Consider the following 25,200-nt stretch of genomic DNA (forward strand, 5'->3'; position numbering starts at 1 on the left):
ATTTTGGACCCTGCTGCCTGGATGTTTTAATTCCAAACTTGTTTGTTTCTTCCCAGTCTCACTCTGAATTTCCTTTTCTAGCAGCAGATGCAATTTCAAGTTTTCTTTGATTTTCTTTTTTTAACTCACAGACCCTTTGTGGGGCGGGGGGGTTCAGCTCTGTGGAGCTGAGGGTGACGGTGGGAGCAGCACTGGGGGACAGCGCAGGCTCCTTGGTGGCTTCAGGGCTGCTGCCAGCGCTGCTGTGCCACTGCCCCCGGGAAGGGCTGGGATCCCACCGCTGCGGGACCTGAGATCTGCCCGGGGGATGGAGATCCCTCTCCTGCCTCTGCGAGAGAATGCTGCTACCCCACAAGGGCAGCAGGGAGCTGGGATCCTGCTCTGGGGATGGATGGGGATCTCTCAGGATTTGGGACCAGCGGAACCCCTGCCCAGTGTCCGTCCCATTGTCCTGCCCAGGAGGTGCTGGAGAGAGAGGGGGCATCGAGCCGCTGCTGCTGGTCGAGGCTGCCTGCGGCCCCGTTACCCGTGTCCGCGCTCCCCGTTCCCCGTTTCCTTCACGGTGCGCGGGCCCTTTAAGCCGCCGCCATCTTTGCTGCGGGCACGGAGCAGCCGCCACCGCCCCTCTCTGGCCCCGCCCCTCTCCGGGCCGCTCCCGCGCTCCCCATTGGGCCTCGCCGCGGCACTTCCGGCGCCGCCGCGCCAGCGCTTCCTTTCCGGTCGCCATTGTCGTGGCGGGAGGTGAGTGAGGGCCGGGGGCTCCATCCGTCGCCATCCGCCCGCCGGGGCCGCGCCCGCCGCCGCCACAGCCCCGCGCGGGGCCGCGGGGGAGGCCCCGGGGGTGCCGATGGGGCCGCGCCGGGCCGGGGACCGCGGGCTTGGGGGCGCCCGGGTTGTCCCCGCGTTAACCGTGCCGGTGTCCGCAGGCCGCAGCCATGGCGCCCAGCCGCAATGGGATGATCCTGAAGCCCCACTTCCACAAGGACTGGCAGCGCCGAGTCGCCACCTGGTTCAACCAGCCCGCCCGCAAGCTCCGCAGGTGAGTCCCGGAGCTCCGCGGGCCGCGGGAGGGGCTGGCCCGGCTTCGGCGGGGCCGGGACTCCGGGGATCTGTTCCGCCATGCCCCGCTCTGCTCGCCCCCGGGGCGAGCCGCTGCCAGCCGCAGCCAAGTGATGAGACATCTCCGGAATCGCTGCATCCGCTGTGATGAACGCACTTCCCTGGGTCTCTGATGGCAGCGGCGGTCCCAGGGCAGCAGCAGCCGGACCGGCCCGGCTGTTCCTTCGGGAGCCATCGCAGGGCAGGAGGTGCCCCCCTGCGAGGCGGGAGTGGCACATGTCGTAGAAATGCCGTGTAGCCCGTGGCTGTCACAGGTGGGCAGGAGGCTGGTGACACCTGGTTTGTGACCAGCAGGACCAGGGCAGGGCCTATCCCCTGTACTGCTGTTGATGTCGCACCTGTGACTCCAGTGTTATATTTGGCCCCTCACTGCACGACAGACATTGAGGAGCATGTCCAGAGAAGGGAATGGATCTGGGAAGGGTCTGGATCACCAGGAGCAGCTGGGGGGTCTCAGCCTGCAGAAAAGAAACTCAGGAGGAACCTTCTGGGTCTCCACGACTGCCTAACAGGAGGGATCAGGCTCTGGTCCCAGAGAACAGGGATAGGAGGAGAGGGAACAGCCTGGGTTTGTGCAGGGGTGGCTCAGGTTGGGCATCACAAGGAATTTCTTCCGGGAAAGGGCGGTCAGGCCTTGGCAGGGGCTGCCCAGGAAGGGGCTGGATGCAGCCCTCAGTGCTCCAGGCTGGGTTGGTGAGGTGCTGGGGGTCGGGCACAGGTTGGGCTCCGTGTTCCCGAGCTGAAGGATGCTGTGACCCTGCCCTTCCAGGAGGAAGGCTCGCCAGGCCAAGGCTCGCCGCATCGCCCCCCGGCCCGTGGCCGGGCCCATCCGGCCCATCGTCAGGTGCCCCACCATCAGATACCACAAAAAGGTCCGTGCTGGCAGAGGCTTCAGCCTGGAGGAGCTTAAGGTAAGTACAGAGCATCCATTCAGAAAGGCAAATAAAGTCTGAGCTGAGCTATTCTCCTGTCTTGCACAAGGTGACTTTCTCAGGTGTTGGTACCTGCCAGGGAGGGCTGTGCATTGCCTGGCTCTGGGAGCAAGGAAAAATGGTCTTACCTGTGGTGGTGGAGTGGGGCTGTGAAAAGTGCTTTGAAAGGTAAATGTTTATCTAGTGAGAATGTAATTTAAAATTCTGTGAAAATAAAGCTTAAATAGTGGAAATTTAGTTTAGGTATATGAAAGAAATTCTTCCCTGTGAGGGTGGGGAGGCTCTGGCACACGGTGCCCAGGAAAGCTGTGACTGCCTCATCCCTGGAAGTGTCCAAGGCCAGGCTGGACAGGGCTTGGGTTAGGGGAAGGTGTTCCTGCTCACGGCAAGAGATGGAACTTAAAGATCTTTATGGTCCTTTCCAACCCAGGCTATTCAGAGATTCTATGAAATCTGAATTCTGAAGGAGCCTTGAGTCTCCTACACTTTTTTGGGAGAGGGAGAAGATTAAGGTCATCTTCATTAACTTGTTTGTTCATGAAACATTGTTCTGCTAATTCTAAATATTTTAGCCAATGTTTCCAGTTAAGGACCAAGTAAACTAAGCTCAGTTTAGTTCTAAGATTAGCAGAGGATGTTGTACCAGGAGGAAGAACCATTCAGCACAGCATCTTGGAGTGGCTGGAGTAATAATAGTTGGATTAAAGCCCAGATAGTTGGATTAAAATGGGAAGTGTTCCCTGTCCGCTGTTCCCTGTCGCTGTGACCTGCCCAGCTGTGCTGAGCAGCTAAAGGTGGGCTTCAAAGCCACCCACTGTGTCTCTGTGATCAGATTCCACATCAGGGCTCGCTGGCAGCACCAGCTGCCTCTGTGCCTGGCTCAGTGTCTTAATTAAAGCATTTATAACTGCAATTGGTGCACTGAGGCAGGGAAATTGTTCTTCTGGGTGCCAAATACTTCATTGCTTTTTTTTTTTTTTTAATTTCTGAGTAATGGTGGAACACAAAGCAGGATGCAGCTGTTTGTCTTCAAACAGAAAATTAGGTTTTTGTTTAAGATAATCTAAAAAAATAGACATTATTTAATGGTTGTTTCAGATGGCTAGGAAAAAAATCCTGATTTAATGGAGCTCCCAGTATTCAGTGAAACAGTTGTCCACGAGCTGAGTCATAAACATCTGTGTGAATCCAAATTTAAACGTGTCCTGCAGGGGTTGCACTTTGCTCCTCTAGGGAAATCCACCTACAGAAATCAGCCCGAGCAACATTTTAAGCACAAAGATACAGCAGGACACCCTTTGTTGGTCCCTGAGCTGATGCCCAGCCTTCCTCCAGAGCCTGCACCCGTGCCGGGGTCCCTGCCTGGCTGGTGGCAGCTGTGGCATGCTGACACCGCTCTCTCCTCTCTCTCAGCTCGCTGGCATCAACAAGAAGTTTGCCCGGACTATCGGCATCTCCGTGGATCCCCGGAGGCGGAACAAGTCCACAGAGTCCCTGCAGGCCAACGTGCAGAGGCTGAAGGAGTACCACTCCAAGCTCATCCTCTTCCCCAGGAAGCCAGCCATGCCCAAGAAGGGAGACAGCTCTGTGAGTACCTCACTGCTGGAAGTGTGTCCTGTTCTGGGAGGTTTGGAGTCAGGCAGAGCTCCTGAGCCTTCTCCACTGCGTGAGCCCCATGGTTCTGAGCCCAGCCCAGGCCTGGCAGGGCTGAGTCTAACAGGGCACTCTGGGCTGCAGTGACACTTCAGCCAGGCATTTGGCTGAGCAGCTGCTGGCTTGTTTAGGTGCTGATTCCTGGAGCTTTGCTCCTTGCTCAGCCAATTGAGTTTTAGTTTAGAGAGCTAAATTGTCACAGTGGCTGAAAATTCCCCTTGGAGTCAGTCCTGCAGTGGAAGGCTGAGGGACAGGCTGTGAGTGGCTCCAGAGCTCTGTGCCAGGCAGGCTCCAGAAGGCAATTGTTATTGACATTCAAAAATGGTTTTCATTAAAACCTCTCCAGGATCAGAGCCGAGCTGTGTTCCCTGGCTCTGCTGCCAGTAGATCCAGGGAACACAAGGGCGAGTTCAGACTGTCCTTCCATCTTGTGGAGAATCTGGCAGCTCCAGGCTGCTTAACTCCATCTTCAGAGCAGGGAGAGAGAGCCTGGAGCTGAAACTCTGATTCAGATGTGTTTGCTGGAAGTCAGCTGTATTCAGTAAACGTTCAGTCATTTTTGTCTGATGACATGCTCTTACAAGAAGCTGGAATCAACTTGAGAAGGAGTTGCTGAGGAACGTGTTTGGTGTACATGAGCTGTGTGGGCTCAGCCTGGAGAAAAGCAGGCTCAGGGAACAGCCTCAGTTTGTGCCAGGGAAGGTGGTTCAGGTTGGACATCAGGAATTTCTCCCTGGAAGGGGTGTTTAGGCATTGGCAGGGGCTGCCCAGGGAGGTTTGGAATCCCCTTCCCTGGAGCTGTCCAAGGAAGGAACAGATGTAGAACTCAGTACTGTGGGCTGGTGACATGTGGGGATCAGGCACAGCTTGGACTGGATGATCCTGGAGGTATTTTCCAACCTGGATGATCCTGTGTAAGTTGGGAGCAGCACAGTTGGTGTCAGAGCTGTCCCAGCTGGCAGAGCTGTGGCCGCTGCTGCTCTGGCCGGATCCGGGCACAGCGTGGGTCGCTGGTGCAGCTCAGCAGTGCCAAGCTGGCTTTGTTCCCATTCAGTGTTACAGCTCCTGGCAGGATCATTAGCACCATGTTTAAGCTGGGTACCTGCTGTGCTTTAGCTGAGGTTTTAGCCAGAGAAGTTTAAATTCTGTTCTTCTAAATTCCCATCTTCTGTTGTGCAGCCAGAGGAACTCAAGATGGCCACGCAGCTCACAGGACCTGTCATGCCCATCAAGAATGTAAGTGTCCTTTAATCATGTTCTGGGTGTGATGTGATTGAGGTTGGACTTGTGGAGAGAGAGATGGCTGTGTCCAGGCATTGCCCATCCTGGATCAAAAGAAAACCAGGAATAAGTCTTTGAGAGAACTGTGAAATTGTGGGTGCTTTGGGTTCAGCTGGGGTGGGACTGCTGAGGCAAGTTCTATGGTCACCATTTGTCCCTAAATCCTCTCTGCTTCCCAGAGCTGCTGTCAGTGGTGTCACAAACCTCTTTGTCATTGCCTACAACTCCCTGACAGGAGGGTGGAGCTGGGAGGGGCGTCAGGGGGGGTGTCAGGCTCTCCTCCCAGACAACAAGTGACAGGACTAGAAGAAACAGCCTCATGCTGTGCCAGGGGAGGTTTAGGTTGGATATTAGGAAAATCGCTTCACTGGCCAGGCTGTCCATCCCTGGCACAGCTGCCCAGGGCAGTTGGTAGAGTCCGCATCCTTGGGAGTGCTCAAAAAACACATGGATGTGGCACTTGAGGACAAGGTTGGTGGTAACCATGGTGGTGCTGGGCTAACAGCTCGCTATTAAAGGTCTTTACCAGCCTTAACAATGCTGTGATTCTGTGAAAGCTGACTCAGGTTTCCCGTGGTGCTTGTTTTCATTCCTGCTCCGGTGAGGAGCCCGCGGGAAGGCAGATCCCGGCAGAGGGCAGGGCCTGTAGATGGCACGAGCGCTCTGGTCCCCCTGCTCTCACAGACACCATGGTGGGAAGCCTGGGCTCCGAGGGGCAGCCTGACTGTCTGACTCCTGAGGGGCAGCTCCTGAGGCTCTCAGCCCCGAGGGGCAGCCTGACTGTCTGGCACTCTCCCCGCAGGTTTTCAAGCGGGAGAAGGCACGTGTCATCTCTGAGGACGAGAAGAACTTCAAGGCCTTTGCCAGCCTTCGCATGGCCCGGGCCAACGCCCGCCTCTTCGGCATCCGCGCCAAGCGCGCCAAGGAAGCGGCGGAGCAGGACGTGGAGAAGAAGAAATGAACTGTTCTCCCCAGAACTGTCAATAAAGAGCCGTAGAGAGCCCGGTGTGCTGTGGTTTTGGGGCACATGGAGCGAGCGGAGCCGCCCCGTGTGCCTGTGGCGGTGCAGGGATGTGTTCCAGCGTGGGAAGCCTCGTTGACTGTGATTGGAGGCTCCACATTTCCCAACTCGAGTTAAACACCTGTCTTGTGCCCACTCCTCTGCCTTGTCAGGGCTGCAGCCTGGGCTGCCTTCTGCTCTGATTCTGAGGGGCTTTGGGGGTTCCCTCTCAGTGCCAGGCTTTGTCTGCTGCCCCTTCTTGCCTTCCATGCCTATTCCTGGTTTGATGATTCCCACACCTCGGTGTGAGGCAAAGCCTGTACAAGTTGGGTGTTGTGGTGGGGGACACTCGGGTGCTGTCCATATGGGGAGCTTTCCCCACTTTTGGGGGGGGGTACAGGGGGAGCAAGGTGTGGCCCAGCCCCTCAGCTGGGCTTGGATGGAGCCAAGTCCCAGGGCTGGACCGCTGCTGTGCCATCTTGCATGCCCTGGCCCTTGGCTCAGCCCCTGCTCCAGTTCTAGGCCGCTTTTAGCCATTTCTTCATGGATTAAAGGCCATCCCATGGTAGATGTGGCATTTGGGGACATTGCGGTGGCCTTGGCACTGCTGGGGAGAGGGTGAACTGATCTGGGAGTCTTTCCATCCCAAATGGTTCTGTGATACTTTTAATGGCACCACAGGAGCTCAGGAGAAACTGGGGGGTTCTGGCTGATCCTCGTGGCTGTTGGGGGGATCCCAGGCTCTGCCTGTCCCTGGGCAGAGGCTGATGGGTCACTGGGATGGGTCTGTGGAAACAGAGCTGCTCCAGGAGCACCCACCCAGCCCATTTTTGGGATGGGATGGGATGGGATGGGATGGGATGGGATGGGGTACTCAGTGCTGCAGTCCTGGCACAGCTGCGAGGTTCCTGGGCGGTTCAAAGAGGTGAGATGTGCCTGCTGCCTGTGTCCCATCACCACGGTGTCCCTCCAGCCCCTCTGCCCAGCCCACGTCCTGCTGTGGGTTGGTGCCTCCTGCCCTACCGAGCCGTGCAGGGGCTGTGGGGGGAGTGGGAAGGAGGGTGGCCTATTTCTGCCAGGCAGGCTGGGGATTAGCTCCCGAAGCCCGGGCCCTGGGGTGCCCTCGTGCCTGTTAGCCCTATCTGCATTTTAATCCCTCCAAATTTGAGCTAATTACATCATCTCCCATAAAGCTGGGTTGACAGTGCTGCAGTGCTGGGGGGACAGGGGTGGGTGGGGGGTCCCGGGCTGGGGACTCAGTCCATGGGGCTCCATGGAATGTGGGTCTGGCTGCTCCAGCATGTGGGGAGGGCACCCCCTGGGTTTGGGGGAACCCCACCATGGGGTTGGGCTGTTGGCTCAGAGTGTGGGGGGCCAGGACCAAGGTGGCCCTGGGTACCCCGTGGGGGGCACTGGGGCGGGTGGGGGGCGGTGGCTGTGCCATGGGGGTCTCACTGGGAGCAGGAGCTCCTGCCCTGGCACAGCCAGCGGTGCCGGGGACCCTGCGGACCCCGCTCAGCCCCGCGGCGGGGTGGGCTCCGCTCCGGAGCCGGCAGCGAGGCAGTTAACGGAGCTTGTCATCCATCTCCCTCTTAGGGCTCCGCTCCCGAGCTGCAGCTTGAGTCAGTTGTGTGGAGGTGGCAGCGGCAGCAGCTCCGGCGGGCACACCGGCACGGCGGGCACGCCCCGAGCCGGCCCCTGCCGTGCCCAGCCCGGGACATCAGCACCCAGGTGAGGGGGCGACGGGCAGGGCGGGACCCGCTGTCCCCTCCACTGAGCGGCGGGTGATGCCAAGGGGCGCCCGTGATCCCGGGAAGGGGGACGGTGCCCACCGGAGCCGGGGCACCGGAGCCATGTGAGGGGAGGGCCTGGGCACTGCATGACTTCCCCAGGAAACTTCGGCCGGGCTGGGCACGGGAGGGCACAGCTGGGCAAGGGCTGCTCTGCCCCTGCCCCAGCCTGGAGCCCCCAGCACCTGCAGGTGGGGGCACAACCCCGGACCGGGGCCGGAACTGGCACAGCCCCTCGCTGCCCGGTCAGGCACCATCACCTGGCTGGGTGCTGCCAGCCTCGGGGGCAGGATGGACGCTGTCCCCAGCACGGGGGAACTGTCACCCGGTGCCACACACACGGAGTTGGTGTCCCCGCTCCCCTCCGGAGAGCCCTGCCCAGGCTGGGGGTGCTGCCCACAGAGATTGGGGGGGGTTTCTGCTCCACAGCCCCACACGGGGCACTCCAGGGTGGGCACCCCACCCCACTTAGGGCCCCCCTCCCCTCGGGACTCATCCTGCCGCTGGGGTGGGGCTGGGGCACTGCTGGGCACGGCCCTGCAGGACAGTGTGAGCCCCACAGCTGTGCCCACGGTGCTGGCTGGGATCTGGGGTACCCGGGCCGTGCCAGCTCCCGCTCACCCCGCCGTGCTTTGATGCCTTGCAGAGCCCCGCGGAGCCATCGGCACTGGAGCGGGCCCCCCGGCTCGGAGGTGTCCCGGGACCCCTGGCCTGGCACCGGGGCCGTGCCCGGCAGCGCGGGCCCCGTGCCCCGGGCATGACGGGCACCTGCCCGGCTCGCTGACAGCCCGCCCGCCATGCCCTTCGCCCACGGGGCCGCCTGTGCCCCGCCGCGCCCGGCTGGCATGGGCGGCGTGCCCGAGCCGTGCCCGCAGGCCCCGCTGGCCGTGCTGTCCAAGGTGGAGCTGCGGGTCAGCTGCAAACACCTCCTGGACCGAGACACCCTCAACAAGTCGGACCCCTGTGTCCTGCTGCTGATGCAGTCCCAGGGCCAGTGGATGGAGGTAGGAGAGAGAGGGGGGCACTGCTGGCACCCACCGAGCCGGGCAGGGCAGGGTGGGACCCGGGCACAGGGTGGGGCATGTAGGGGGCTGCAGGAGATGGTGGGGGGCGACGTGCAGGGTGCAGGAGTTGGTGGGGAGCAGGGTACAGGGTACAGAGCAGGGTACAGGAGAGAAAGGGGTACAGGGTGCAGAAAGGGGTGCAGGGTTCAGAGCAGGGTACAGGAGGTAAGGGAGAGAAGGGGGTACAGGGTGCAGAAAGGGGTTCCAGGTGCAGAGCAGGGGTGCAGGAGATGATGCAGAGTAGGGTGCAGGGTTCAGACCAGGGTGCAGGAGACAATGAAGAATGGGCTGCTGGGTGTAGAGCAGGTTCAGAAGCGGGTACAGGGTTCAGAATGGGGTGCAAGGTGCAGAACAGGGTGCAGGGTTCAGAGCGGGATAGAGGCTGCAGAGCAGGGGTGCGGGATGGGGTGCAGGAGATGGTGCAGAACAGGTTGCAGGGTGCAGAACGGGGTCCAGGGGGTGAGGCAGGGTGGGCAGGGCACTGTGGGGCACCCGGCAGCCTGTGGGGATGGATGGGGCTGCAGTGGGGCCGGGGAGTGGGGCGGGCATGGTGCCCACTGCTCGTGAGTGGCTCCAGTGCCCCGGGACAGGGACAAGGGACACCTCAGCCACCCTAGGGTGGCTCAGGGCTGGAGGGCTGGCGCCGACACTGGCACTGGGGCTGATGCTGGCACTGGGGCTGGCATGGGGGCTGGCACAGCTCCTTACATCCCTCCCCGTGCTGAGCTCCTGGCTGGCACCACAGCCCCGCTCTAATCGCGGCCGCTCAGCCGGCGGATTTAGCGCTAAATCCCTCGGTGTGTCATCGACTCTGCTCCAGCCAGAGGGAGGGAGGGGGGCACAGGGGCACCGTGCCAGCTGCGGTGTGCTATGCCACACCATTCACTTGCACCGGCTGTGCCACAGTGCCTTGTGCCACGCTTTGTATACTGTGCCATGCCAAACACTTGTACCCAGCGGTGCCACAGCGCTCTGTGCCACGCTCTGTGTGCTGTGCCATGCCACACTCCAGGCTGTGCTATGCCAGACACCAGCCAGCTCCAAGAGGCAGGAGGGTCCCTCCTGAGCCACCTTTTGGAGTGACTCCTGTCCCAGCCAGCCTGTGTCCCCCAGACCAGGCGCCTGAACCTGGCTCTGCTGCTGGCTCTGAGGCCCTGGGTCCAGAGGGTCTGAGGACCCCACAGCCACATTCCCAGAATGGGGGGCTGGCAGTGCCCACACAGGAGGGGCACAGGTGGCCGTGGCAGGGTGGCAGCAGTGTGGGCTCGACAGATGATGCTGGACTGAGCAGGCAGTGATGGGCAGGGGCTGGCAGGGTGCCCTGGCCAGGATGTGTCCCCTTGAGTCACCCCTGGCAGGGATGAGTGCGGGGGAGGCTCCGGAACTGCTCAGCACCCGCTGCCAGCACGGCCAGGAGCTGCTGGGCACCCACTGCCCACTGGGGCCACCAGAGCTGGGGGTCACCAGGATGGGCACAGAGGCTTGTCCTGGCACCAGCCCCTTGCTCCTGCTCCAGCAGAGCTGTGGCAAAGCACAGCCAGAGGCAGAGTATCCCCTTGGATGACCACAGGGAGCAGCGTCCCACACCCAGGGCTGGAGGCTGTGGGGGGCACAAGGGGCTCCTCCAAATGCCGCTCACTCGGGCACAGCTGGTCCTTCCCTGCATCCCCTGTTCTGCACCCCTATCCCTTCATCCCTCACCGCCCCATCCCTCCTCCCTGTACCCCTCAGCCTGGCATGTGCCATCCCTTCGCCTCCCCTCCCAACAACCCCCATCCCGCACCCCCGTGTGAGCCCTGGCACCCCAAGGCTCCGTGCCACCCCCTCGCAGGTGGATCGCAGCGAGGTGATCAAGAGCAACCTGAACCCCGTGTTCGCCAAGATCTTCACGGTCGATTACTACTTCGAGGAGGTGCAGAAGCTGCGCTTCGAGGTGTACGACAGCCACGGCCAGGCCGGCGTGGGCACGCACGACGACGACTTCCTGGGGGGCATGGAGTGCACCGTGGGCCAGGTGAGCCTGGGGACACCCACTGGGGACCCCCCGGCCGCGTCCCCTCCCCAACGCTGGGCTCCCGCAGATCGTGGCGCAGAAACGGGTGACGAAGCCGCTGTTCCTCAAGTACGGGAAGTTCGCGGGCAAGTCCACGATCACGGTGAGCACCGGGCCCGGGATGGGGGCCCTGGGGTGGCACTGAACAGAGGGTGGCACCGGAATGGAGTCCTGGGATGGCACAGGACTGGGGTACTGGGACCCCTGGGTGGCACTGGACTGGATCAGTAGGGTGGCGCAGACTCTTGGGGTTGAGGAGGGCTCAGGGTCCCCGATGGCATCTGCTGCCCATCCTGAGGGTCCCTGCCGTGCCAGGGAGGCACGTGGGGCCCTGTCCCCTCCCAGGGCAGCACAGGGAGGTGGTGGGCAGGGGGCAAAGCTGTGCCAGGCTCTGAGCACCCAGAGCTGCCTCTCAGATCATCTCGGAGGAGATCTCGGGGAACAACGGCTATGTGGAGCTCGCCTTCCGAGCCAAGAAACTGGATGACAAGGTGAGCTGGGTGCTGGGGGTGAACAGGGCAGGGTGGGCAGGGTGGGCACTGTTCTCTCTCATCCTCCTCCCCCAGGACCTGTTCAGCAAGTCAGATCCCTTTCTGGAGATTTACCGCATTGATGACGACCGCAGCGAGCAGCTGGTGTACCGCACCGAGGTGGGGCTGCGGTGGCACCCGGCCCCCACGGCCACCCCGGGGGCTCCCCGGCCCCGCTGAGCCCCCACCCCGTCCTGCAGGTGGTGAAGAACAACCTCAGCCCCATCTGGGAGCCCTTCAAAGTCTCCCTCAACTCGCTCTGCAGCTGCGAGGAGAAGAGGAAGCTGAGGGTGAGGAAGAATGATGGGGACCTCTATGCCTGCACTGGGGGCATCTGAACCCCAGCTTCCCTGGTGGTGTGCTGGGCACCCCTCAGTGCTGGGGAGGGGGCTGAGCCGCCCGGTGCCCCCCTGAGCCGTGCCCATCTCAGTGTGTGGTGTGGGACTACGACTCGCGGGGCAAGCACGACTTCATCGGGGAGTTCTTCACCACCTTCGAGGAGATGCAGAAGGCCATGGGGGAGAACAAGGTGGGACATGGGGACACGGGGATGGCCTGGGGTCACCCTGTGTGCTGCCAGCAGAGCCTGTCCTAGCAGCCACCTTCCAGCTCCTCCTCTGGGTTCGGCATCATTTTCTTCTCTCTGCCCTCCTGTTTGGGGAAGGGATGCTGGGTTTGGGGTCAGCCATGGGTGGGGTGGCTGGGAGCGGGGAAGGCAGCTGCACCCTGGGGCTCTGGGGGTGCAGGGTTATTGGGCTGCAGTGTTCTGGGGGTCCCCACGGGGCAGAGTGGCACCGGGGTGGGGGTGCCCAGGCTGGGCCGTGCCCGGGGGGGCCGCAGGCAGCGCGGGTGCCGGTGCCACAGGTGCAGTGGGACTGCATGAACCCCAAGTACAAGATCAAGAAGCGCAACTACAAGAATTCGGGGGTCGTGGTGCTGCTGGACCTGAAGGTGAGCGCCTGGGAGCTGTGCCAGGCCATGCCAGGCTGTGCCAGGCCATGCCGGGCTCCGTGGGGCACAGCCGCCTGACGCAGGTCCCTCTGGAAGATCCACAGGGTTTACTCCTTCCTGGATTACATCATGGGCGGCTGCCAGATCCATTTCACGGTGAGCAGCGTCCCCTCCCCGCCCAGCAGGGACAGCCCGTGGCCCTGCTCACCCCGGTGACCCCACTGTCCCCTCCAGGTGGCCATCGACTTCACGGCCTCCAACGGGGACCCCCGCAACAGCTGCTCCCTGCACTACATCAACCCCTACCAGCCCAACGAGTACCTCAAGGCTCTGGTGGCTGTGGGGGAGATCTGCCAGGACTATGACAGGTTGGTGGCCCTGGTGGGGCCACACGCACTGGTGACATCCACCCAGGGTGAGATCTGCTGGTGACAGGCGCTCAGCGCTGGCACCAGAGCTCCTCACACCCTTCCCTTGCAGCGATAAGAAATTCTCAGCTCTGGGCTTTGGTGCCAGGATCCCCCCCAAGTACGAGGTGAGCGGGTCTGCGGGACCCAGGGCTGTGCTGGTCCCTCTGGGTGCCCTCGGCTGTGGCACAGCCGGGCTTGGCACACACTGGGGGCTGTGTAGGGGTGCACCAGCTGCCCCCTCCTCTTCCTCCCTCCCTCCAGGTCTCCCACGACTTCGCCATCAACTTCAACCCCGACAACGACGAGTGTGAGGGTGAGTGCGGCTCCAGAGGGGCCGGGCCCATGGCTGGCGTGGCCCTCACCCCTGGCACACCCCACAGGCATCCAGGGCGTCGTGGAGTCCTACCAGAGCTGCCTGCCCAAAATCCAGCTCTACGGCCCCACCAACGTGGCTCCCATCATCTCCAAGGTGGCTCGGGTGGCAGCTGACGAGGAGCGGACCAAGGAGGCCTCGGTGGGTCCCCGCGCCCCGCCGGGGCCGGCTCAGCCCCCGCACGCGGGGGTCGGGCAGCCCCCGAGCATCCCTGTCCCCCCAGCAATACTTCATCCTGCTCATCCTCACCGACGGCGTGGTCACGGACATGGCGGACACGCGGGAGGCCATCGTGCGCGCCTCCTACCTGCCCATGTCCATCATCATCGTCGGCGTGGGCAACGCCGACTTCACGGACATGCAGATCCTGGACGGGGACGACGGCGTGCTGCGCTCCCCCAAGGGCGAGCCCGTGCTGCGCGACATCGTCCAGTTCGTGCCCTTCCGCGAGTTCAAGAACGTGAGTGGGGAGCGACAGCTCCTGCCCGCCCCTGCCTGCCCCTCCTGGCTCTTCCCTCCCCTCCCGACCTTTCCTATCCCCTCCCGACCCCTTCTGTCCCCTCCCGCCCCTTTCCATCCCCTCCCGTCCCTTCTTTCCCCCTCCGGTCCATCCCTTCCCTTCTCGTCCCGCTCTGTCCCCCCGGTCCCCTCTGCCCCTGTTGGCGCAAGGACCCGGCGTCCCGCGGCTCAGCCCGGTGTCCCCATGTCCCGGTGTCCCGCGGCTCAGCCCGGTGTCCCCATGTCCCGGTGTCCCGCGGCTCAGCCCGGTGTCCCGGTGTCCCGGTGTCCCGCGGCTCAGCCCGGTGTCCCGGTGTCCCGGTGTCCCGCGGCTCAGCCCGGTGTCCCGGTGTCCCGCAGGCGTCGCCCACAGCCCTGGCCAAGTGCGTGCTGGCGGAGGTGCCCAAGCAGGTGGTGGAGTACTACAGCTACAAGGCCTTTCCCCCGCGCTGCCCCCGGCCCCCCACCCCCGAGCCCAACCTCGGCTCCCCGCAGTGAGGGACCCCCAGCCTCGCTTTTCCCCAGTGAGGGACCCCCGACCCCGCTTTTCCCCAGTGAGGGACCCCCAGCCTCGCTTTTCCCCAGTGAGGGACCCCCGACCCCGCTTTTCCCCAGTGAGGGACCCCCGACCCCGCTTTTCCCCAGTGAGGGACCCCCGATCCCGCTTTTCCCCAGTGAGGGACCCCCGATCCCGCTTTTCCCCAGTGAGGCACCCCCAGCCCAACTCCAGCCTCAGTTTCCCCTGTGAGACACCCCCAGTGCCCCCCAGCTTTGGCTGCCCCAGTGTAATGTGCCCCAGTGAGACCCCCCCGTCCTGGTGTGCCCTGGGGACACACGGGGTCCCCGCCAGGCCCTGCCCTGCCGCCAACCCCCGGCTGGGACACGGGGAAGGTCCCGGCCCCCCCGTGCAGGACACCCCCAGCACTGCCCGTCCAGCCCCGCTGTCCCCTCGGTCCCCTCGTTCCCCTCGGTCCCCTCGTTCCCCTCGGTCCCCGCTTCTCTGTCACTGTGACCTTTGGAGGCTGCATGATCCCCCAATAAAGCACCACCCTGTGCCCACCCTCCTGCTCTCTGGGTGCTGATCCCACCCTCGGGGTGTCACTGGGGTGGGTGGGCAGGCCGGCAGCTCTGGCCGCTGCCGTGTCCCCTCGCGGCGACACCGGTGCCCCGCCCGGTGACCAGAGCCGAGGGCAGCGCCCCCGTTCCGGTGTCCGTGGCCGGGAGAGAGCCGGGAGCGCCGGAGCAGCCGCGGCTTTGATGTGCCAGGGCACGGAGCGGGGAGAGGCAGCCACGGAGCCGGCCCTGCTGCCCGGCACATGGCCCGTGCCCTGTGCCATGGGCTGTGTGCCCTGTGCTGTGTGCTCTGTGCCACATGCCATGTGCTGTGTGCCCTCTAGCATGTGCTGTATGCCCTGTGCCATGTGCCCTGCGCCATGTGCCCTGCGCCATGTGCCCTGCGCCATGTGCTGTGTGCCCTCTAGCATGTGCTCTATGCCATGTGCCATGCACTGTGTTCCCTGTGCCATATGCCATGTGCTGTATGACCTGTACCACACCCCGTGTGTCCCCAGCTCTGTTCCCTGTGCCATGTATGTGCTCTGTGTGTGTAACCTGTGCCACGTCCATGGGCCATGCACCACGGTCACCTGTAACATGACTGTGTCGTGTCCCACGTGTGTGTTCCATGTGCCACATGCTGTGTGCTACGTGCTCTGCCATGTGGCATGCAGTGTGGCGTACTCCATGTATCTGTTCATGTGACACGTGCATTGTCCTGTGCCACATGCTGTGTGCCTTGTCATGTTCCCTGTGCTATGTGTTATTTGTCATGTGCTCTGTGCCATTTGTCATGTGATGTGTTCTGTGTGCCCTGTGCCAGGTGCCATGCTCTTTGTGCCATGTTCTGTGTGCCCTGTGCCACGTGCTGTGTGCCATGTTCCTTGTATCATGTTCCTTGTGCCAGGTGCCACATTCCTTGTGCCAGGTACCATGTTCCGTGTGCCATGTTCTGTGTGCCCTGTGCCACGTGCTGTGTGCCATGTTCCCTGTGCCATGTGCCATGCTTCATGCTGTGCCACGTGCCGGGCACTGTGCCACACTCCTGCCATGTGCTGTGTGCTGAGGCTGCCAGCAAGGTGCCAGCAGATGCTCCTGGCACGGTGACATCCTCAGGGGCAGGGTGTGCCCAAGGCCACCACAGGGGCTGAAACTGGGGCCTGGCACAGCCTCACGGGGTAGGGGCCACCTGAGGTGCCACCGAGTTGGGCTCCGGGTGCTGCCACGTCCCTGGGCGCAGGTGCCAGGCTGGCCCAGGTGGGTGTCACTGTCCGGGGCAGCTCTGCCGGCCCTTGGGCACCGCTGGCAGCACACGGCAGGGGCAGGGGCGCGGTACCTGTCCCCCCATCAGCCCCTATTTATAGCTGTGATTCATCCCCTCGGGGCGGGATCCCGGCTGTTGCCGCGGAAACCCAAACCTGCCGCCGGGAGGATGCAGCGGGGCCGCTCCTGCGCGGGCAGGAGCTGCCCTGGCACCCCTGCCCATGGGGACGGAGGGTGGGTGCAGAGGGACCCTCGGGGCTGGCAGTGTCCAGGGACACCTCGCTGGGCTGTCCGTGCCGGCAGGAGGGGCTGGCACAGGGGGCAGGGTTGGCAAGGCTGGCACAGGGGACAGGAGTGGCAGGACACTGGTGCCACTGTCCCACAGAGCCCAAGGAGGGTCTCACCAGCTCCCCCCTGTCAGCCAGGCCTAGCCAGGGCTCCTGGTGGTGCCAGGGCCGAGCCCCCCCTGAGGAAGCCAGTTAATCACTGACTGAGCCTCTGCTGCCCGGGGGCTCCACGGGGCAATTCCTTGGCAGGAGAGGGGCTGGGGGCTCGGGCTGCTCCTGCCCGGGACACCCCAGGGTGCTGGGGGTGGAATGAGCCCCTCGGTGCCAACACCCCAGCAGGGAGAGCACCCAGCCGGGGTAACGGGGCACGGGGCTCTGGAGGGGGGGCCCTGGGTGCTGCTGAAGGAGCCAGCCCCGTGCCACGAGCTGTGCTGGCACGCCCTGTCCCCACGCTGTGACCCCGCCCGGGCCGTGCTGCCCCCCGGTCATTGCCCCCGCCCGTTAATGAGGTCCCCGGGGATGCGTCCCCACCCCGATGTGCTCCTGATAACGGCAGCTGTTCCTGATAACAGCAGCGCTTCCCGCCCCGCTCCCATGGGAATCGTTGCCTCGCAGGGAACAACAATAAATATTTATTTCCGCAGGGTGGGATGGGCGGAAAGAGGGGTCACGGCCACAGCCCCGGGCCGGGGGAGCGGGAGCACGGGGATGGCCACAATGCAGGGCCGGGAAAGCTCCCTGAACCCAGGGAGGAGGAGGGACGGTGCTCGCAGACCCCCGGCCCCGGGGGGTGACACAGGGGGGCTTTGGAGGGGCCCTGCAGGGTCTCCATGTGGTTGTCAGCAGGTGAGGGCTCAGCGTCCCCCCAAAGCCCGGCGGCTCCCTCAGGCCATGGGCCACTGCGTGGGCAGCTCCGTGTCCCCCATCTCCTCCTGGTAGCGCCGGTTGAAGAGCGCGTTCTGCTCGGGGGAGAAGTGGCTGCGCCAGTCCCCCACCACCCCTGAGGGACAGAGGGACAGGCAGTCAGGGTCCCTGTCCCACCACCCCTGGGGGACACAGGCAGGCAGGGTCCCTGTCCTCTCGGTGTCCCCGCAGTGTCCCCGCGGCGCCGCACGCCCCCAGCCCCGCTCACCCTTGCGCATGAAGCGGCCCCGGCTGTGGTCCATGATCTCGGCGGGGATCAGGGAGTAGTTGGCCATGGCGTTGTCCCGCATGGCCGAGAAGCTGCAGTGCTGCTCCAGGGCTGCCAGCGTGCCCGGTGCCAGCGGGCACCCCAGGAAGGTGCTGAGGCGCTGCGCGGTGCCCCGCAGGTCCTGCGGCGGGAGCGCGGTCAGTACCGGGACGGGGACGGGACGGGGACACGGCGGGGCTCACACCGGGGACGGGACGGGGACACGGCGGGGCTCACACCGGGCACGGGGACACGGCGGGGCTCACACCGGGGACGGGACGGGGACACGGCGGCGCTCACACCGGGGACGGGACGGGGACACGGCGGGGCTCACACCGGGCACGGGGACACGGCGGGGCTCACACCGGGGACGGGACGGGGATACGGCGGGGCTCACACCGGGGACGGGACGGGGACACGGCGGGGCTCACACCGGGGACGGGACGGGGACACGGCGGGGCTCACACCGGGGACGGGACGGGGACACGGCGGGGCTCACACCGGGACAGGGACGGGACACGGCGGGGCTCACACCGGGGACGGAACGGGGACACGGCGGGGCTCACACCGGGACAGGGACGGGGACAGGCGGGGCTCACACCGGGACAGGGACGGGACAGGACACGGCGGGGCTCACCTGGTGCAGCTCCTCGTAGGTGACATAGAGGATGTCCAGGCGGTGCCGCTGGCCCAGCCAGCCCTTGACGTGCTCAAACCAGGAGCCGTAGTGCACTGGGGGGGGGGGGGCGGGCGGTGATGGGGAGCCCCGAGGCTCAGCCCCCACCCCAAACTCCCCCGTCCCTACCTGTGCCCTCGAGGAACTGCGTCAGGAAGGCATCGAAGGAGCTGGGGTCGGGCAGGAACTTGGCCAGGTGGTGGAAGTGGTAGAAGGAGACGGCGACGTCTTTGGGGTTCCTGGCCACGTAGATCACCTGGAGGGACACAGAGTCACCCCGCAGCCGGGGGCGTTCCCCTGCACCCCGCTCAGAAATCCCCCAGCGTTTCCCGGCTGCGGGAAGCCCCGGGGGTGCGGGATGTCCCCTCAGGGCCCCCGGAGCCCCGGGACCGCTCTGACCTTGGCCTTGCTGCGCTGCAGGGCGGGGGCCAGCACGGGCGCGGGCAGGTGCGTGGTGAGGAGCCGCGGGCCGCCCGTGTCCCGCAGAGCCTCCCGGCAGTAGATCTGCTCCAGCCACGGCGCCCTCTCCCAGTTGGGAATGGTCTTGGCCGGCCGGGCGTCGCCGAGGCTGAAGAGCAGCGTCAGGATCTCCTGCATCCAGGTGGTGCCTGCAGGGGTGGCTGTCAGGGCAGGGCCGCGGCACCACGGCACGGCACGGCATGGCATGGCATGGCACTGCCCTGGCACGGGTAGCACGGATTGGCACAGCAAGGCACGGCTGACCCTGTCCCGTCCCATCCCACCCCGACCCCTCCTGTAGCAGCGGCTGGGCCGGCAGTGCCGTGTGTCCCTCCCCGAGCCCCCAGGGACACCAGGCTGGGGCTGGGGACAGCCGGACAGGGGCTCGGGCAGGACCTCCTGGCCGGGGTGCCCGTGCTGTGCCAGAGATCCAGCCGGACCGGGTCCGGGTGTGTCCCAGCCCCGGCAGCTCCGGGGGAGCTCCCGCCCCAGCCCGGGCTCCCAGCCCCGTCCCCTCGTTGTCCCGGTGTCCCCCATCCCCTCACCCGATTTGGGGTAGGTGGCGATCAGCACGTCGCTGGGGCGGAAGGTGAAGGCGGCGGCGAAGCCGAGGGACTCCTGGGTGTGGAGGTGGCCGGGCAGGGCGATGCCCGCGAAGGTCTCGGTCACCTCCATGCGCTCCATGGCCCGGCCGGGCGGGACGCGCCGGGAGCCGCTTAAGTAGCGCAGAAAGAGGAAGCGGCCCCGGCGGGCGGGGGGCCGGAACCCCCCGGCACATTCCTGCCGGGGAGCCGGGAATCCGCGCTGGGGCCAGCGCCGGGAGAGCGCGGCTGGCAGGGGCTGCCCGCACCCGGGATGGGATGGGAACGGTGGGATGGGATGGGAATCCTCCCGTTCCTGAGCCACCGCCGCAGCCGGGGAAACGCGGGGGCCGCGTCACCTCGGGCAGGCCCGGGAAGGCCGAGCGATGCCAGCCCCGCACCGTGCCCACCCCGGCTCCCCGTGCCCGGCACCGCAGGAGGGGTTTGTTGCCATCAGGAACACCCCAGGATGAGGTGTCCAGCTGGACCGGCCATCTCCGCGTGGCTCCATGCCATTCCCGAAGCGCAGCCAAGGCCTCGCTGGGAAGGACGGCACAGCTGGAGCCAGCAGGGATGCGCGGCATGGCGGTGCCTCAGTTTCCCCTCGGGACGCTGCAGCGGTAGCGGAGTGCGGGGGACCCGAGCGCACACGGAGCAGCAGCAGCAGCAGACCCACAGCCGGCCGTGCCACCCCGCTGTTGCCCCCGGGCATGCGGCGGCTCCGGCGCCACGGCGGGGGTGGCTCTGGGGGGGCCGGAGCCCATCCCAGCCCCGTCGCCGCACGCAAGCCGGAAAAGTTCATCCACAGCCATCGCAGGCAGGGACCGCCCGAGTGTCCGGGGCCGGGGTGAGCGGGGCCGGGGGTCCCGCGGGTGCCGGGGGTGCCAGTGCCGAACCGGGGGAGGCTGAGGCGCGGACGGGACTGGCACTTTCCCAACTGAAGAACGTCTGGGCTTCATTAGAGGGATCGGGAGCGTCCCCGCGGCTCGGAGGAGAGGCCGAGGCACGGCCCGGCCACCGGGGCTGGGCTGGGGAGGCCGCGAGGGAGCCCTGGCACTGCCAGGCGGGCACAGGGCAGCCAGGGAGGGGAAACGCCACGCTCCTGGTTATTTATTGACGGCGGGAGGGGACGGAGGAGCGCGGAGCGGCCATCCCAGTGTCTGCGCTCTCACGGCGGTGCCGGGTCCCCCCTTGTCCCCAGCAGCAGCAGCCAGCGGGAGAAGATGCCCGGCGGGAGCGTGTGGGTGCTGGTGCTGGCGCTGGCACTGCCCAGCACTGGACAGCAGCACCTGCAGGAGGCCGAGCGCATCATGAGCACCACGCCGGTCATCGACGGGTGAGCAAAGGTCACCGGGCCCGCAGCGTGCTCGGCTGCTCCCTTCGTGTGGGAAAACCCCAGCTGGGAAACCCTGCTGGGACAGCCCGGGGGGCATTCCGGGCCCGGGCACCCCTGCGCCGTGCGGGAACGGGGAGCAGATCTCCCAGGGGATCCCCGTGCCAGCACCCCTGGGCTGTGCAGGAACAGGGGACAGCTTTCCCAGGGGATCCCCGTGCAGCACCCCAGGGCTGTGTGGGGACGAGGAACAGATTTCCCGCGGATCCCGTGGCACGGTCCGTGCACCGAGGGGATCCCCGGCGCCGCAGCCCGGCGGGAGCGGGCAGGGTACGGGAAGCCGGGGCTGGGCTGCCCCGGGGGAAGTTCCTGCTCGGTGCTGATGGTGTCCCCGCTCCCTTCTCGGGAGCCTCAGGAGGCCTCGGTCCCTGCAGCTCTCCCTGGTGGAACACGGAGCAGGGCAGGGGGAGCGGGGATGTGGGACCGTGACAGGAGCAGGAAGCGGCACCAGCCCGGACCCTGCCACGTCCCCAGGGGCACTGCTGGGTGTGGGATGGGCGTGCCAGGATGTCCCTGCGGTGACATCCCTGTAGAAAGGATGTTGGGCCGGCTCCCCTGGGTGTGAGGTTGGAAAGGTGCAGAGAAGGGTCCTCAGGGGGGATCTCACATGGCACTGTCCCCTGGGAGGGACCTGTCTCCAGTTCTGGGCTGGAGCTGCTTGGGGGGCTTGTGGCTGAGGGGACAGCTGGGGGGACAGACGGACTGGGGGGGGATGGATGGATGGATGGATGGATGGATGGATGGATGGAGGGATGGATGATGGATGGATGGATGGATGGATGGATGGATGGATGGATGGATGGATGGAGGGATGGATGGATGGATGGATGGATGGAGGGATGGATGGATGGATGGATGGATGGATGGATGGATGGATGGATGGATGGATGGATGGATGGATGATGGATGGATGGATGGAATGACAGCCAGATGAGGGCACTGTGTGTGTGGCCAGCCAGCAGGGTGGGCAGCCTGAGGGTGAGTGGGCCGAGGGTCTGGCCCCTCCTCAGCGCCCACCCTGTCCCTGCCCAGGCACAACGACCTGCCCTGGCAGCTCCTCCGCAAGTTCTACAACCAGCTGAGGCTGCCAGCAGCCAACCTGACCCTGCTGAACGACACCCACACCAACATCCCCAAACTGCGCCAGGGCCACGTGGGCGGGCAGGTGGGAGCACGGGGCTGGGCACTGGGGAGGGCAGGGGCACCCGGGAGGGCACCAGGGAGAGTGAGAGGGCTCTGGGAGGGCAGGGGCACCAGGGAGAGCACCGGGGTGAACACTGGGGGTCTTGGGGCAGCACCGGGACTGGCAGAGTTGCTGGGGTGAGCAGTAGGGTGGACAGTGCCTGTGCTGAGGGAGTGCTCACGCTGGCGGGGTGCCCGGGCAGTTCTGGTCGGTGTACGTGCCCTGCGAGACGCAGAACAAGGACGCGGTGAGGCGCACGCTGGAGCAGATGGACGTGGTGCAGCGCATGTGTGACCTGTACCCAGAGACCTTCCTCTGTGTCACCGACAGCAGCGGTGAGCGGGCACGGGGACGGGCACGGCGGGGACGGGCACGGCGGGGATGGGGCACTGCGGGGACGGGGCACTGCGGGGATGGGCACCACGGGGATGGGCACCACGGGGATGGGCACTGCGGGGATGGGCACCACGGGGATGGGCACCACGGGGATGGGGCACTGTGGGGATGGGCACCACGGGGATGGGCACCACGGGGCTGCCGAGGGTCCCGCCCGCCCCGCTGATGTCCCCGCCCTCCCGCAGGCATCCGGGAGGCGTTCCGGACCGGGAAGGTGGCCAGCCTGATCGGGGTGGAGGGCGGCCACTCCATCGACAGCAGCCTGGGCGTCCTGCGCACCCTGTACCGCCTGGGTGCCCGCTACATGACCCTCACCCACAGCTGCAACACCCCCTGGTAGGGCCCCCGGGGGCACGGACGGTGGCAGCGCTGCCATGGGGGGATGTGGTCAGAGGGGTGGCCACTCTGATGCTCTCCCTGTTCTGCAGGGCTGACAACTGGCTGGTGGACACCAACGATGAGGAACCTGTGCACCACGGCCTCTCACCCTTTGGGAAGGTGAGGAATAACATCAGCAGTGCCCAGGAGCAGTGGCATTGGAGGAATGTGGTACTGGCACCCACTGGCACCATGCTGGGTGCAGTGTTCCATCCATCCATCCATCCATCCATCCATCCATCCATCCATCCATCCATCCATCCATCCATCCCTCTGTCCCCCCACGCCCAGAGGGGACCCCTCCCATGTCCCCCTCAGCCCCCAGCCCCGTCCCCTGTCCCTGCAGATGGTGGTGGAGGAGATGAACCGCCTGGGCATGATGGTGGACCTGGCCCACGTCTCAGTGGACACCATGAAGATGGTGCTGAACATCTCCAAGGCCCCCGTCATCTTCAGCCACTCCTCTGCCTACAGCCTCTGCCAGCACCGCCGCAACGTGCCCGACGACGTGCTGCAGCTGGTGGTGAGCGTGGGGCACGGCCAGGGGCACTGGGGGCTCTGGGGGCACAGCAGGGACATGGGGGGCTCTGGGGGCACAGCAGGGACATGGGGGGCTCTGGGGCTCTGGGGGCTCAGGGCAGCTCCTCCCCAGGCCTCCACGGGCAGCTTGGTGATGGTCAACTTCTACAACGCCTACGTGACCTGCAGCGAGAAGGCGCAGCTGTCGGACGTGGCAGGTGAGGGGGTACCCAGGTGGCAGGGGGTGCCAGTGTCCCCCCCTGCCCTGCTCACCCCCGTGTTCCCCCACAGACCACATGGACTATGTGAAGAAGGTGGCCGGTGCCCAGGCTGTCGGCTTCGGGGGGGACTACGACGGGGTCTCAGGGTAAAGGGGGTGATTGGGATGGGATGGGATGGGATGGGACAGCGTCCCCACCATGGGGACATCCTGAGGAGCAGGGGTGCCCCCCCCGCACCCTGTGTGGGGAGCTGGGGGTGCTGGGGGTGGCCCAGCTGTGAGCAGTGGGGTGGCACAGGGTCCCCACCGGCCTGGAGGACGTCTCCAAGTATCCCATGCTGGTGGCCGAGCTGCTGGCGAGGAACTGGACGGAGCAGGAGGTGAAGGGAGCCCTGGCTGAGAACCTGCTCCGGGTCCTCAGCAGAGTGGAGGAGGTGAGCGGGGCATGGGACAGGGCAAGGGGACCTGTGGGGACACGAGTGGCACCGGGAGCATTGGAATGGGGATGTATGGGACACGGGGACACTTGGGGCAGCAGCCGCAGTTGAAACATCGGGGCATGTGGCACTCAGGAATTTGTGGGGACACAGGGAGGCACGGGGACACACGGGGCACCGGGACGTGTGTGGGATGGTGGCACAGGGACGTGCGGGGGGGCAGGGGCTCCGTGCCCCTCTCACCGGGAGCCCACGCTGTGCCCACGGCAGGTGAAGAGGAGCCTGCAGGGCACGGCTCCCCTCGAGACCCCCATCGCCTTCGAGGAGCTGGAGAGGTCGTGCAGAACCAGCTACGGCTACTCCAACGGCGCGGGCACCGCCCGGGCACCGCCCGCAGCCCTGGCACCGCCGCTGGCCCTGGCGCTGCTCCTGGCCCTGCTCTCCTAGCGCCCGCCTGGCACCGCGGGCCTGGCACCGTGCCTGGGCAGCCGGGCGGGGCAGATCCCGCTCTCCTCTCCGCCGGACCTGCCGGCAAAATAAATCCGTGACTCGAGCAGCGCCCGCAGCGAGCGAGTGTCCGTCCGTGTGCGGCTCTGCGGCACAGCCAGGGGGCCTGCCTGGGGATGCTGGGTCACCCTGCGTGTCCCCGGCCACCCCTCGTGTCACCGGCAGTGCCACCGGCCGGGCAGAGCCGCGGGGTCCCGGCCGTGCCGCCCCGCACACCGGGAAGCTGTACCGGCACCGGGAGTGACACATCCCGGCAGCACCTGGCCAGGGCGGCTGCCGAGCTGCCTCCGCAGGATGCTTCCATTAATCATTAGCTAATTAATTGGCTACTTAATTATCTCCTTAGCAATTTCCTCTGGCATTCAGGAACAGCCTGTCTGGGGAGCGGAGGCGGCGGAACAGGCAGGAGGAGAAGGGGAGCCATCATCTTCCTGTGGCATTCGGGACTTGGCTGAGGCACAGCGCCCGCCTGCCAGCCGGGCACCGGGCAGGGGAGGGACGGGCATGGAAAGGGACGGGGAAAGGACGGGGAAGGGACGGGAACAGCAGGGAAGGGATGGAAGCAGGGAAGGGAAGGGACGGGAACAGGAGCAGGGAAGGGAAGGCTGCACCCTCCGCCCCGTCCCTGCCAGCGGGGCTGCTGTGGGCAGGTGCTGATGGCAGCATAGCTGTGGTGCCACCTCGGTGCGGTGACAAGCCCGGGGTCTCCCCTCGGCGTCCCAGATTGTCCCCAAAAGGGCTGGGAACGGTGCAGGGAGCCGGGCTGGCCCAGCCTGAAGGGGAAGGGAGCTGGGTTCCAGTTGCTCCTGCTCACCCTGGTGCCCCTGTTTGGCCACACAAAAGGGTCAGGTCCCTGCAGTGAGGGAAGGGGGTTGTCCTCGCCCTCCAGAATCCTCAGAGTGGACACCCCAAGCCCCTTCCCTGCTCCTGGATGGGCAGAGGCCCTGGGAACGAGAGCAGTCCCTCCCTGCTCTCCCTCAGCTCCAGGGCAGCCCCCGGCACCAGGTCCTGTCCCAGGAC

General features: G+C 65.3%; 4 protein-coding genes across 6 annotated transcripts; 3 read left to right on the forward strand and 1 right to left on the reverse strand.

The window, feature by feature from the left end:
• Positions 1-697: 697 nt before the first annotated feature.
• Positions 698-5,988, forward strand: RPL13 (ribosomal protein L13). Its single transcript, XM_058813677.1, has 6 exons — positions 698-741; positions 927-1,039; positions 1,889-2,030; positions 3,465-3,638; positions 4,884-4,940; positions 5,788-5,988. The coding sequence occupies exons 2-6, from the start codon at positions 936-938 to the stop codon at positions 5,944-5,946; spliced, it is 636 nt and encodes a 211-aa protein (XP_058669660.1). The 5' UTR covers positions 698-741; positions 927-935; the 3' UTR covers positions 5,947-5,988.
• A 1,631-nt stretch (positions 5,989-7,619) lies between these two features.
• On the forward strand, positions 7,620-14,648 carry CPNE7 (copine 7). Its single transcript, XM_058813262.1, has 16 exons — positions 7,620-7,716; positions 8,422-8,779; positions 10,671-10,853; positions 10,921-10,995; positions 11,309-11,383; positions 11,459-11,542; positions 11,623-11,712; positions 11,853-11,951; positions 12,287-12,373; positions 12,470-12,529; positions 12,608-12,741; positions 12,854-12,908; positions 13,045-13,096; positions 13,164-13,297; positions 13,380-13,616; positions 14,015-14,648. The coding sequence occupies exons 2-16, from the start codon at positions 8,573-8,575 to the stop codon at positions 14,150-14,152; spliced, it is 1,710 nt and encodes a 569-aa protein (XP_058669245.1). The 5' UTR covers positions 7,620-7,716; positions 8,422-8,572; the 3' UTR covers positions 14,153-14,648.
• A 2,228-nt stretch (positions 14,649-16,876) lies between these two features.
• On the reverse strand, positions 16,877-19,300 carry LOC131563587 (sulfotransferase 2B1-like). Of its 2 annotated transcripts, none has more exons than XM_058813692.1 (6): positions 19,112-19,300; positions 18,507-18,715; positions 18,237-18,363; positions 18,069-18,163; positions 17,393-17,573; positions 16,877-17,260 (listed from the first exon to the last, which is right to left on the reverse strand). In XM_058813692.1, exons 1-6 carry the CDS (start codon positions 19,248-19,250, stop codon positions 17,145-17,147), a joined length of 867 nt encoding a protein of 288 aa, XP_058669675.1. In that variant the 5' UTR covers positions 19,251-19,300; the 3' UTR covers positions 16,877-17,144. The 2 variants fall into 2 exon arrangements, with proteins under 2 accessions (XP_058669675.1, XP_058669672.1); XM_058813689.1 differs by having other exon boundaries at positions 18,507-18,787; positions 19,112-19,247.
• A 492-nt stretch (positions 19,301-19,792) lies between these two features.
• DPEP1 (dipeptidase 1) lies at positions 19,793-24,213 on the forward strand. Of its 2 annotated transcripts, none has more exons than XM_058813625.1 (11): positions 19,793-19,994; positions 20,352-20,483; positions 21,573-21,705; positions 21,926-22,058; positions 22,305-22,455; positions 22,548-22,617; positions 22,844-23,020; positions 23,150-23,234; positions 23,308-23,383; positions 23,535-23,670; positions 23,944-24,213. In XM_058813625.1, exons 1-11 carry the CDS (start codon positions 19,858-19,860, stop codon positions 24,118-24,120), a joined length of 1,407 nt encoding a protein of 468 aa, XP_058669608.1. In that variant the 5' UTR covers positions 19,793-19,857; the 3' UTR covers positions 24,121-24,213. The 2 variants fall into 2 exon arrangements, with proteins under 2 accessions (XP_058669608.1, XP_058669609.1); XM_058813626.1 differs by having other exon boundaries at positions 19,951-19,994; positions 20,349-20,483.
• The last annotated feature ends 987 nt before the right edge of the window (positions 24,214-25,200 follow it).

The sequence above is a fragment of the Ammospiza caudacuta genome, chromosome 13 (genome assembly GCF_027887145.1).
Source record: "Ammospiza caudacuta isolate bAmmCau1 chromosome 13, bAmmCau1.pri, whole genome shotgun sequence".
Lineage (NCBI taxonomy): Eukaryota > Metazoa > Chordata > Aves > Passeriformes > Passerellidae > Ammospiza > Ammospiza caudacuta.

Coding starts and splice junctions, on each gene's coding strand:
- RPL13 (XM_058813677.1), top strand. CDS start 936: ATGGCGCCCAGCCGCAATGGGATGATCCTGAAGCCCCACTTCCACAAG. Junction 2,031..3,464: donor TCAGCCTGGAGGAGCTTAAG/GTAAGTACAGAG, acceptor CCTCTCTCTCAG/CTCGCTGGCATCAACAAGAA. Junction 3,639..4,883: donor CCAAGAAGGGAGACAGCTCT/GTGAGTACCTCA, acceptor TCTGTTGTGCAG/CCAGAGGAACTCAAGATGGC.
- CPNE7 (XM_058813262.1), top strand. CDS start 8,573: ATGCCCTTCGCCCACGGGGCCGCCTGTGCCCCGCCGCGCCCGGCTGGC. Junction 12,909..13,044: donor GGATCCCCCCCAAGTACGAG/GTGAGCGGGTCT, acceptor CCCTCCCTCCAG/GTCTCCCACGACTTCGCCAT. Junction 13,298..13,379: donor AGCGGACCAAGGAGGCCTCG/GTGGGTCCCCGC, acceptor CTGTCCCCCCAG/CAATACTTCATCCTGCTCAT.
- LOC131563587 (XM_058813689.1), bottom strand. CDS start 19,241: ATGGAGGTGACCGAGACCTTCGCGGGCATCGCCCTGCCCGGCCACCTC. Junction 18,364..18,506: donor TGCAGCGCAGCAAGGCCAAG/GTCAGAGCGGTC, acceptor GTGTCCCTCCAG/GTGATCTACGTGGCCAGGAA. Junction 17,574..18,068: donor CCTACGAGGAGCTGCACCAG/GTGAGCCCCGCC, acceptor CTCCCGCCGCAG/GACCTGCGGGGCACCGCGCA.
- DPEP1 (XM_058813625.1), top strand. CDS start 19,858: ATGCGGCGGCTCCGGCGCCACGGCGGGGGTGGCTCTGGGGGGGCCGGA. Junction 22,456..22,547: donor CACAGCTGCAACACCCCCTG/GTAGGGCCCCCG, acceptor CCTGTTCTGCAG/GGCTGACAACTGGCTGGTGG. Junction 22,618..22,843: donor GCCTCTCACCCTTTGGGAAG/GTGAGGAATAAC, acceptor CTGTCCCTGCAG/ATGGTGGTGGAGGAGATGAA.